Source organism: Zootoca vivipara, chromosome 10, assembly GCF_965207765.1.
Source record: "Zootoca vivipara chromosome 10, rZooViv2.hap1.1, whole genome shotgun sequence".
Classification (NCBI taxonomy): domain Eukaryota; kingdom Metazoa; phylum Chordata; class Lepidosauria; order Squamata; family Lacertidae; genus Zootoca; species Zootoca vivipara.
This window is the reverse complement of record NC_142593.1, coordinates 54,421,041-54,433,446: the sequence shown is the minus strand read 5'-3', so window position 1 is coordinate 54,433,446 and position 12,406 is coordinate 54,421,041. Positions and strand designations below refer to the sequence as shown.

Genomic DNA, 12,406 nt, shown 5'->3' with positions numbered 1-12,406 from the left:
ACGCGTGCCAGCCCTGCCCCCGCCTGCTCTCCACCCCTGGTGCCGGAGCATGAAGCTCCGCCACTGGGACCCAAGCTTTTAATAGTATGGCCCTGGTTTTCACAATAATGTCTTAATATAGAGTATGATCCATCACATTAGAAAGGGAAGGCTACAGTTATTAAACTACAAGTCATTACAGGGTATATGAATTAGGGCACCTCTAGAGGTGTGGTGGTTTTTTTGCTTTGCCTTTTCAAACATGTCATTGACACAATAATAACACAATAGTGATGTATTTATACTGGACACATCATTCTGTTTTATTAGTTGTTCTGCAGTGTTGCCTGTTATGGGCTAGGAGTCTGCTTCACCTGCTGAGCAGCAGCCTGAAGGAGCAGACCATGAAGTGACTCCATCTGCTACTGATCAGCCTTCTTGCTCCTGATGAGAACCAGCTGGCTCCAGCTTTCTTAAGCAGGGTTTCCAGCCTCAGTCGGTTGCTGGAAACAACACCTGTCGTTCCTGGGCAGACCTTGCTGCTTCTTGTGACCGTGGACACTTGGCTTTCTTGACTCCCAGATCATCTGACTATGTGAACTGAGATCCTCCTGGCCTCAGGACTGCACTGAATCTTGTATATGGACTCTGCCTCCAGCATACCAAAAAATGTGGGAACAGCAGCGGCGCGGCACCGGAAGCCGCTTCTACGCATGTCCGGACATGCGTAGAAGCAACTTCCGGTGCCGGCATCGCCCCATTTCCAGTGCCCATACATGGGTAGCGCGGCACTGGAAGTCGCTTCTATGCATGTCCGGACATGCGTAGAAGCAACTTCCGGTGCCGCTCTACCCGATTTCCGGTGCCCAGGCATGGGCAGAGCAGCACCGGAAGTCGCTTCTACGCATGTCTGGACATGCATAGAAGTGACTTCCAGTGCCGTGCTACCCATGTATGGGCACCGGAAATCGGGTGGCCCCAGGACCCAAAATGGAGCCTCCCTGGCAGGTAGGAAATCCGGGGGATTTACGGGATTTTTTTCAGTCCGGGCTGCCAGTGGGAAACTGTTTAAAATACGGGGGTTTCCCACGAAAAACGGGAGACTTGGCAGCTATGGCCTCCAGGCAATAACCCCCCTGAGACTTGGCCGGTTGGCTGGCTTCTCCCTCTACTGAGCTGGCAGTACAGGATTACGACATTTCCCTAATGTTACTTTATTATTGGAATCTGGAGGAGGATTGCTGTGCTATAGCACAGTACTTACACACCCCAGGACATTTGCGGTGTGAAAGGTTACAGCATCAGGAAGTTACAGGACAGGCACCTATTGTAAATGAGGCAGCATGCCCACTCTGAAACTTTCGCAGACACAAACAGTGTTGAAAACAAGATAATATATAGCTGCCCTGACACTGGGTACAAATAATCATGCATTCACAATAAAAAAAGACTTCTGCAGAACAAAAAGAGTTCCTTTGGTAGTTCACCAAGACCCCCAGTAATTTTCAAGTGGTCTGGCAAAGGCAGGAGAATTTGAGAACCATTGGTTCCCTCCCAGAAAAAAAAAGTTATATTTGCTTCAGAAGTGGCCGGTGAGAGGTATAAGGCAAGGTGATAGGACTGACCTTCAGGCCAACGTTGACACAGTCGGCATCCAGGATGTTGTAGACCCGCGAGGTGAGTCCATCTCCCATGTCTCTGGCCAGCCAGCACTTACAGACAAAGGTATACATGACACCTTTGGTGGGCACAATGATGGTTATTTCTTCCAAGAGCCATGAGCTTTCTGGTGTGGCACCATCATGACCCACCTGGTGGATCCAGAAAGGAAGAAATCACTGTTGGTCAACATGAAACCTTGGGCAAGCCAATCACACAATGATGGAGAGAATGTCACCAAGACACTATGTAGTTGGCCTGAATTGGCTGTGGCGATTTTTTTTATTTCATTTCATTTCACTTTTAATTTGCATACCGCCTTTCTACTCAATGAGATTTACACAATGAAATTTGCTCTCAAAACATCGGCAAATGATAATTAAAGAGAAATTCACTTTTAGAAATTGCAATAAATAACAATAAAGGCACACAACTTATAAAATGATTTTTAAATACTTTTATTTATCAATTGAAAATGGGTGTGGTGTGGCACGAGTAGATTTTTATTCCAAAAATGTGACCCAGAGAAACAAGAACTGCAGCCCTACCGTGTGTTAGCCACCTGGGTGGGGGGTGGGCTAGGGCTGAACGAGACACACCAGAGGAACACAACCCACAAGTGCAAACCATGGCGCTTGGCCTTTCCATGCCTCAGTTTCCCCACCCTCAGGAATCACTGCTGTACTGTCGTTTGTTTATTTCAGGGGTCCCCAAACTAAGCCTGGGGGCCGGATGCGGCCCAATCGCCTTCTAAATCCGGCCCATGGACGGTCCGGGAATCAGCATGTTTTTACATGAGTAGAATGTGTCCTTTTATTTAAAACGCATCTCTGGGTTATTTGTGGGGCATAATAATTCGTTCATCCCCCCCAAAAAAATATAGTCCGGCCCCCCACAAGGTCTGAGGGACAGTGGACCGGACCCCTGCTGAAAAAGTTTGCTGACCCGATTTATTTCATAAAATCTACTTATTTTTCAGTGTATAACACGCCCCCGTGTATAAGATGCCCCCTACAGTCATACCTCGTGTTGCATCCGCTGCGGGTTGCGTTTTTTTGTGTTACGAACGTGGCAGACCCGGAAGTGTTTACTTCCGGATTTTGCCGCGCGCATATGCGCACGCAAAAGAATTAAATGCGCTTCACACATGTGCAGAAGCACTCTGCAGCGCTTTTGCGCATGCGCAAAAGCGCTGCTCGGGTTGCGGACTTTTCGGGGTGCGAACAACACCCTGGAACAGATCAGGTCCGCAACCCAAGGTACCACTGTATTTTGGGGGAGTCCAAATTAAGAAAATGGGGGAAGATTGTCCAGAGTTGCTGTTGAGCTTTGGGGGGGGGGGCTGAGTTGTTGAGCTTTTTAAAGGGGGGGATGGCCAAAAATCGCTCACCTGCATGACCTGCTCTGCCACTCGCACATGTCGCAATAGCTGCTTATCGTCTGTCCCCTTGCTGGCAGATGCCGCCAATCGCCCAGCCAATTCACACAGCAACAACCAATCAACACCAGCCCTTGCCGCAGCCACCAATAACACACCCAATAGCTGATGGCAATCTCAGGCTCGCGGGAGCAGCCAATCATACGCCCCCCTATGCACTATCCGTGTATAATACGGCCCCATATTTTTAAACTTATTTTTAAATAAAATAACCTTGTCGTTGTCTTATACACGGTAAATTACGGTATATGCCACAATGATAGCCACTGGGATTGGGCTGTTTTGTAAACTTTTATTTCTTTAATACATTTATGTGCCACTTAATTACTTGCATTTCTCAGCAGGGCATATAAAAACAATCCACAGGAAATGGGGGGGAACAGTAAAAATGGACACTACAAGTGAAAGTGAGGGCAATGGCAATGGAAAGACGGTCGTGTTCACAAGTAGCACAAAAAGCGGGAGGTGGGGAATATGTTTGTGAAAAGAGGTGGCTGAAAATGTTTGTGGAAAACCTGTGGGAAGCATTGGTTGAGGTCTACTGACCAGCTCTTTGATCCACAAGCGACAGAGTGAAGAACATCTTTCTATAGCTCAGTGGTGCTTCACAACCGTTCCCTGAACTCGCACGACCCTACTTAGCTCTGAGAAATGCGAATCCTCTCAGCCGGCGCTGTCTGAACTGTCTGACAAACTGCTAACAGTTTAGACTTCTCTCCAAGAATCTCGCCGCATGTCACTGCTAAATTACTTAAGAGATTAATCTCGGGCACATTCTTATCAGCATAATTATGTATCCCAATCACTTCAAGGGAGCCTCTCCCAGTCAATCAGCCCTAATGGACAATCTGCTCACGAAAACACTGGAAAGCCTGACAGTTCGTCATGTTCAAAGCAAAAGTTGTTCGTTATTAGCAGAGGCGTCCAAACCCTTTTGGCTTCTCTGCTTCAAGTGGGGAAATTAGTTCCCAGTCCACGATAAGTCATTCCATCCGAAACGGCCGATCACTTGTATATCTCCTCCCACTACACACACAAATTTCCACGAAACAACTGATAACTTTATCTAACTGTTTCAGCCATCCCTCCCATTTAGGGTCATTACCACCCGGCTAAAGGCTGCATAGCTGCAGAAAATTACAGCTAATCACCTTGGAAACTGTGTGATTGACAGGGAGATGGGCAGGTGCTCACAATGGGGGAGGGATGCAGTTCAGTTTGCGTTCTTAACAAGCATGTACCTAATTGACTGCTCCCAAAATAATGCATGGCCCCAAACTGCGGTTGTTCTTCGAAAGAACTCCAGATTTTGCAGTGCAGTTCTCAAACCAAGTAATTTGTACAAAAGAAATGCATATATTAGGGGAAGAGGTGCATAAAATGTGTGGTTAGTGGGAAAAGCCTGCTACAAAAATGCATTATAAGGGTGCTTGTTTGTTAAACAGTTTACATTAGGCAATACTGCCTATAAATTAAGAAAAAGGCAAACTAAAATGCCGGTGAATTCTCATGACAACTTAAAAATGCAATCTTATGCGAAAAGACTGGGAAAATGAGAAATCAAAACTGACAGATTTTATCCTTCCATAGCAGATGCTCAAATTCCTGAAATGGGATAGGAATAATGAAAATGGCTTTGGTACCCATCGTTGCTACTTCGCCAGCTAACTTTTGCTCAGTCTCTGAAAGTCATAGAACCATAGAGTTGGAAGGTACCCCCAAAGATCATCTAGTACAAACCCTCTGCAATTCAGGAATTTCAACTAAAGCATCCATGACAGATGGCCGTCCAACCTCTGCTTTAAAAACTCCAAGGAAGGAGAGTTGAAAACCTCCCAAGGGAGACTTTCTGACAGTAGGAGCTGCTTGACAATGGACCCACTGTTTGAACAGCTCCTACTGTCAGAAAGTAAGCAAGATGATCAAGGGTCTGGAAACCAAGCAATATGAGGAGCAGTTGAGGGAGTTGGGTAGCATGTTTAGCCTGGAAAAGAGGAGTCTAAGAGCAAATATGATAGCCACCTTCAATATCTCAAGGGGTGTCACATGGAAGATGGAGTGAGCTTGTTTTCTCCTGCTCCGGCGGGTAGGACTTGAACCAATGGCTTCAAGTTGCAAGAAAGGAGATCCTAGCTTAACACCAGGAAGAACTTTATGACAGTAAGAACTGTTTGACAGTAGAATGGAGTCCCATGAGAGGTTGTGGATGCTTCTTCATTGGAGGTTGTTAAGCAGAAGTTAGACGGACATCTGTCATGGATGCTTTAGTTGAGATTCCTGAATCGCAGAGGGTTGTACTAGATGACACTCGGGGTCCCTTCCAACTCTACAATTCTATGATTCTATGGACTACGACTCCCATTCTCCCTGAGTCCATTGACCATGCTGGCTAGGGCTGATGGGTGTTAGAGTCCTAGAACAAGTAGAGGGCCCCAGCTTCCCCCTCGCTCCTCTTGCAGGTAGAATCTTCCATTTCCTACTCAGATTTATGAATAGGCAGTTTCTGTCCATTTTTCATTCTTTTACTCTGGCCTACCTTTCACAGCTCATTTCTAGGCACTCGCAAGCAGCAAGTGACCCTGTCTAGCTCCCTGCCCCTCCCTGCCCCGGGCATTCAGGGAGGTCTGGCAAATCCCAGCTGGCATAGACGCTGCAAGGTTGCAATAATGAGACATGATGGATTTGTCAAAGGGGAAGCTGGATTGGATTAGCCAAAAGACCATTCTGGCCAGATGGAGCAAAATGAGAGAAGACGCAAAGCCTCAAGGAGGTGGAGGTGAAGGAGGAGGAGGAGGAGGAGAACAAGAAAAGCCAAAGAGTCAGGATAATCTAACAAAGGCCTTATTGGTAAAGACACTACATGATGTCAAAGAATTTGGTGGGAAATGAGGCACAATCCAAATACAGTGGTGCCTCGCTTAACGAATGCCCTGCTTAACGAAATTTCCGCTTAACGAAAGGATTTTTCGAGCGGAGGTTGCCTCGCTAGATGAATTCGTTTTACGAAACATTCGTCTAGCGAATCGCGGTTTCCCATAGGAATGCATTGAAATTCAATTAATGCGTTCTTATGGGCAATTTTTTTAAAAAAAATCCAATGCATTCCTATGGGATTCGCTAGATGAATTTTTCGTTATAAGAAAAGACCCGTGGAACGAATTAAATTTGTCTAGCGAGGCACCACTGTAGGCAAATTTGCACACAATATCTATTTCTTGTTGGCATCCACTGTCTTGGAAGACAAGGGAGGAGTGTGCCTTTGGGAGTGAAGTCAACCCGTCAGAGAGTCACAGCGCCTGCTGTGGCTATAGAGACCCATATGGGAGAGACATGTTTTGTTGCAGCTGGGGGAAGGTGGACCCCTGGAGGGTTAAGTCCAGTCAAAGGCGACTATGGGGTTGCGGCGCTCATCTTGCTTTCAGGTTGAGGGAGCCGCCGATTGTCCACAGACAGCTTTCCAGGTCATGTGGCCAGCATGACTAAACAGCTTCTGGTGCAACAAAACACCGTGATGGAAACCAGTGTGCATAGAAACGCCATTTACCTTCCTGCCGCAGCAGTACCTCTTTATCTACATGCACTGGCATGCTTTCAAACTGCTAGGTTGGCCGAAGCTGGGACAGAGCAACGGGAGCTCACCCCATCGTGCAGATTTTAAATGCTGACCTTCTGATCAGCAAGCCCAAGAGGCTCAGTGGTTTAGACCCCCCGCGCCCTGGGGGAAGGTATAATTTATTCTAGTTGATGGGCAGGCAAGGAACTAATGTAGAACATAAAGGAACCTCTTGCCACTAATGGGAGCCACTTTGTTCAGCTGACTTTTTTTGTTTTCTGAGCTTTTTCAGCAGCTTTTGCCCCAATACTTTAAAGCGAATCTTTGCAAGCGTAAGAGACAGGTGGGTCATGTTGCAATACTCAACGGTGGCCACTATCCACAATGGCTCTGCCGTACCTGCACTGTTGACGGAGGTTGGGAATCACAAGTGGGGAGAATGTAGCTACACACCCAGGCACTGCTGGCAGGCTTTTGTGGTTGGCAACAGTGAGGAGAAGAGGTTACTTGCTGACAGTGGTGTAGCGTGGGTTGCCAGGGCCCAGGGCCACACCGGGAAGGGAGGGAAACGAACAGAGTATGCATGCACGTTCAACTGCTTAACAGTATCCGTGTCACCCAGGGATCGCAGGCAAAGAGATACAAAAAGAAGAGTCATGTCATTGTCTGGAGAGATCACTTCCTGGTTCACACGGAGAAGCCATTTTTAAAGGAGCCCAACGATGGACGCACAAAGCTGTATTATGGCAGTACCGGGTGTTGAAATATTGCACCCCTAACAATTTTGTGCCCGGGGCAACCATCCCGTACCCCCTATGCTATGCCATTGCCTGCTGAATTGCCTTACCCCATACATGCCCACTAGAGTGCTTTGATCTGTGGAACTGGCACTGTTACAGGTGCAATGTAAGACTTGCTCTGCATTTTCGTGGCACCTAAACTTTGGAACTCCCTGCCTATTGACTCTGGACAAGTGCCTTCACTGTCTGTTTTTGGCACGTCCTTAACACATTTTTTGCTCAGGTAAGTCTGTCTTCATCTGCAGAAGGTTTGTGTGTTTTATTCCTTTTTAGCTACTGTCGCTTTTAATCATTTGGAATATTTTAAAATACCTGCATTTAGCTTTTTTAAAGAATCAATAATTTTAATTGGGGGGAGCAGGAAGCAGAAGGCATGGCATGCAAGAGCAACAACGCTGCCTGCAGATGGCCGTCGGGAAAAAGCAATGTTTTTTGGGGGGGGATAAAGCTGAATGGAGTGATTGTCTATGTAAATTGTGCCTCTCAAACCCTTTGTTGCATAAGGGTTTCTGCGCTGGGATCTCTGATCGGTGCACATTGCTTATGAGCCATGATTAATGCTCTCCTATGAGAGGTCTCCCAAGGTCTGGCAAGCTGTGAAAACAATTTCCATGTCGAGCAAGGAAATTATACAAGAAGTTCTCCTCGCTGCAGGCCATTTATGAATCCGATCTCTGATAGAGAGCAACACTTTGTCAAGTCATCATTGTCTCTCTTCTTCTTCTTTTTTACAGCATTTATAGATTGAAGGGGGGGGGCATAGCTGAGAACCGCCCCAAGCTGCGCACCACTCAAACAGATGCACACCAAATATAAATGATTTTTGCACTGGAATATTTTGCAGGAATCATATTCAGATGATGTGAACTGAAGGGAAAGGAATAGGATTTGGTTAGGCATGCACAATTTGTAAACCATCAAACTAAGACATCTTTCCCACCCATGCAGGTAAGGGAGTTACTTACGCATCACCAAAAAGGAGGACAAAACTGGGTACAGAGCTGCATGAAATTTGCATATACAAATTTATATGTATCAATGCAGATTTGGGAGTCATGCCGACTAGGTTTTACTCAGAGCAAGCCTACTGAAATTATGGACCTAAGTTGCAATGCAGTCCTAACCATGTCTAAAGGTAAAGGTAAAGGGACCCCTGACAGTTAGGTCCAGTCGTGGACGACTCTGGGGTTGCGGCGCTCATCTCGCTTTACTGGCCGAGGGAGCCAGCATTTGTCTGCAGACAGCTTCCGGGTCATGTGGCCAGCATGACTAAGCCGCTTCTGGCGAACCAGAGCAGCACACGGAAATGCCATTTACCTTCCCGCCGGAGCGGTACCTATTTATCTACTTGCACTTTGACATGCTTTCGAACTGATAGGTTGGCAGGAGCAGGGACTGAGCAACAGGAGCTCACCCCGTTGCAGGGATTTGAACCACCAACCTTCTGATCGGCAAGCCCTAGGCTCAGTGGTTTAGACCACAGCGCCACCCACGTCCTTTATGTCTACTCATAAGTAAATCTTGTTGAATTCGGCGAGCCTTACTGCTGGGTAAGTAGGGTAAGGATTTCAGCCTTAATCGTGCTCGTTAACTTCAATGGGTCTTCTTTGAGTATTACTAAAGCTGGATACCCCCCACCCCCCAAAAGTTGCTATACCTCCTTGGGCACTACTAGGTGACCTGTTTATTTAGCATTCATCTGGATTTTTTTGCAGGAAGATTAGATGATGTTGTTGGCTATTTAATGACCATGCATTTTTATTTGTTTGTGGGGAGGTTAGATGATTTTGTGTCAAAGGCAAGTGTTATCCCATGCTTTACTTCCCCATCACTTTCCTTATTGCAAACAATGCAGCCTTTCGGAGGGGCAGATTTGTTGTGCAACACCAACCAATCCTATGCACACACATGGGCACACATTCACACATGCAGTAAGAAGAGTCTTCATAGCTCAGAACAAGCTCCATATGGAACAAGCACCTTGCTTTCCACAGTGACTAAACAGCTTCTTTAGGGAAGACCCAAAGCAGGACATTCTGTTTAGTCGTGGGTTTGCTGAATACCAGCTTAGCTGAATACCAACCAAAAGAAACAGCACCCTTCCCAAACAGTTTCAGCTGCCAGATAGTAGTGCAGGGAGATAGCCAGCATCTGACAATGGAAGTTTCCCATTGATGAGGGGGGAGTTATTAAATATATATATATATATTTATATTATATCTTCTCCTCTGTTGTGCAACCTTCCTCTGGCCTCGGCCTGCTCTTGGTGTGCTAGCTGCCAGGGAGGTAGGCTCAGGTTGGGCCTGGGCTCGGCCATGTGTCCTTGCCCCTCCCGGTGCTCTCCTACCTCTTCTTCTCAGTGGCAGCGGCAATGTCAGGGCTCCTTTCTTTTTTTCTCCTCCTTCTTTCTCTCTCCTCCTCCTCCTTTCCCCTTTCCTTTGCGTTGGCTCCGGGGGTTTTCTGGCCCCAAAGCTCCGCTAGGCCATCAGCCAGGTGGGCAGGTGCTCTCGCTCCCGGATCGATTTGGGTCATGGGGGGGGGGACAGCGGCTCCCCCAGTTGACGCACCAAGCGTCCCCGGTACCCCTTCAGTAATGGTGGCAGCAGCGGCGGTCTCAGCAGCCTGGTAGTGCAGTTGATTCTGGCTGCCTTCAGGAACTGCTCGCTGCCGTGGCGCCCGCCATGTTGCCTCACCGGAAGTCAGAAGTTTCCCATTGGACACAATGACTTGTAGTCATTGATTGGCTTCTCCCCCTCCATTTGTTTATCTCTGCTCTGAAAGCCATCTAAAACAGTGACCATCTCCCCATCTCGTGCCGCACTGGCACACGCGCTCCGTTGCAGCACTTCTTAGCACAAAACACACACTGCCAATGGTAAGAGCCGCAACTCCACAAAAAAGCACCAAGTTCAACCTTTGGTATCTCTGGTGGGAGACTGCAGAGAGCTACAGCCAATCAAAGCAGGCAATACTGGACTTGACGGACCAATCATCTGAAACAATTTGTGGCAGCTTCATATATGTAGGCTGGGAGGAAGCTTTGGCCCTCCAGATGACGCTGAACTACAATTCCCATCAACCATTGGCAATGCTTGAGCTGGAGCCAATGGGAGCTGCAGTTCAGTGACATCTGGGGGCCAAAGGTCCCCCAACTCTAAGAGACGTACTTGAGATGCCTTGTTTCAGTACAGCCTCCAATTTCTCTGCCCTCTTTGGGGAGAAGTTTGGGTCGAAGGCCCACAACACCGACACTCCCAGACCTCACTCTTCACTTGTACGGTTACCTCCATTCTTTTTACTTCTTCAACATCCAGTCCCATGACGGAGAATTTCTCCACGGAGGCATCTGCAAACTCAGTCTGTCCATCCGGGAGGTCAAGCCACAGCCGGCCCGTCTGCAGCTTCCGGGGACCCGAAATGATGATATAGACCCGGCTGTCGGTGTCTGAACCCAGCTCGGCACCCGTGGTGACAATGATATGGTAAGGAATTACTGAAAACAAAGGAAGAGGCAGTAAGGCAAGTGAGCGATGGAGGGTGTGCTTTAGGTAGGGAAGGGTCTATGTTTAAACATTGGCACCTGCAGGTAAAGGATTTCAGACATGAGGTCTATTCATGGGTTCTTTGACCGAGACTTTGGAGAGCCACTGCCAGGGACAGTGAGACCCTGTCTGCACCATGCATGTAAAGCATCTTCATACCGCTTTAAACACCCGTTGCTTCCCCCAAAGAATCCAAGCAGTTGTAATTTGTTAAGGGTGCTGACAGGCATGAGCCAGCAGTAAATCACACTGAGCAACTTGTGGTCAACTCTTATTATCAAAACAGGATCTACACAGCTGTGTCAGGCCTAATGAGTACAGCAACTCATCTCTGGAAGGTAATGTTCCCTGAAGCAGTTGCCAAGACTCAAGTACAAAGCTGTCTATGTCTCCTCCTCCCCAGGGTTTTTGTCTTCGCTGCCCCCTGCTTCATGCCTCTCCTGGTTCTGGGAGACTGGGAGGGGGGAGCTTGCCGCAGCAGGTGGGAGAGACATCCATGAGTCTTCACAAGCCTGACCCATCTTGGCCTCCCTCCTCTCCTGCTTCAGCTTATGCCTCCGATTCTGGACTTCTTTCTGCCACAGACTCTCCCTGCTCACTAAGCCCTGTTACCTCTTCAGCTTCTGACACCTCCTCCCCACAGTCTTCTCCCTCTGACTACTCGCCATCAACCCACCACCAGACCTCAGGCTCTGAGCCTTCTTCCCTTGGGGGTTCCCCAGCTGGTACCCCCTCCCATTCCTCTGCATCCAAGCACCCTTAATGAACTACAACTCCCAGGATTCTTTGGGAGAAGTCGTGGGGGAGTTGTTAGGAGACCCATAGTCCTCTCATGGAGCTACAGTTTCGAGTTCCCTGGCAAGAGGGACTGATGGTCAAAGCATTTGGGGAATTGCAGCGAACTGACTGAAATCTTTTCTCCAACCCTACAAAGTCACATGTTCAAGTGCCAAATGGTCGTCTGCCTTCCCGCTTCCCACTGCAGTGCTGCACATCCTTACATGGCCCTTCTGGAGCAGATTCACCCGAACTGTCTGTTTTCTTATCCTTCACATTGGCATTGTTGTCCCGGCTCAGGGATGAGTCACCGGCGTTTTTTTGGTCAGGATCGTAGTTCTATTGGGAGAGAGCAAATAGACTCAGGGGACTTAACAGCCCCAGCCTTCCCAGCAAAGTTGGAAGAAGTTCCTACACACCCCAAGGAACAATATTACCACAATTCCTGGTATGGGTTATTCCAAGTCAGCTGTTTACCAAGGGCAATGTGATTAATAGGATATAAATATATATATACAAATGATTGGGGGGGGGGTTCATTCTACAATGCTGCTTCTATGCACCTAGGCAAACTGATTAAAGGCAGGATTTATTTTGGACTTGGAGAAAGCTCTGGGTTCAAATCCTCACTCACTCATAGAGCTCACTGCGTGCCCGT

General features: G+C 47.8%; 1 protein-coding gene across 1 annotated transcript in view; it reads right to left on the bottom strand.

The window, feature by feature from the left end:
- Positions 1–12,406, bottom strand: part of LOXHD1 (lipoxygenase homology PLAT domains 1) — a 146,513-nt gene that overhangs the window by 27,105 nt on the left and 107,002 nt on the right. Inside the window, exons 31-33 of the mRNA XM_088653195.1 lie at positions 11,973–12,087; positions 10,714–10,922; positions 1,605–1,790 (exon numbers count right to left, since the gene is read on the bottom strand). Coding sequence (XP_088509321.1) covers positions 1,605–1,790; positions 10,714–10,922; positions 11,973–12,087 — 510 coding nt within the window. The remainder of the gene's footprint in view (positions 1–1,604; positions 1,791–10,713; positions 10,923–11,972; positions 12,088–12,406) is intronic.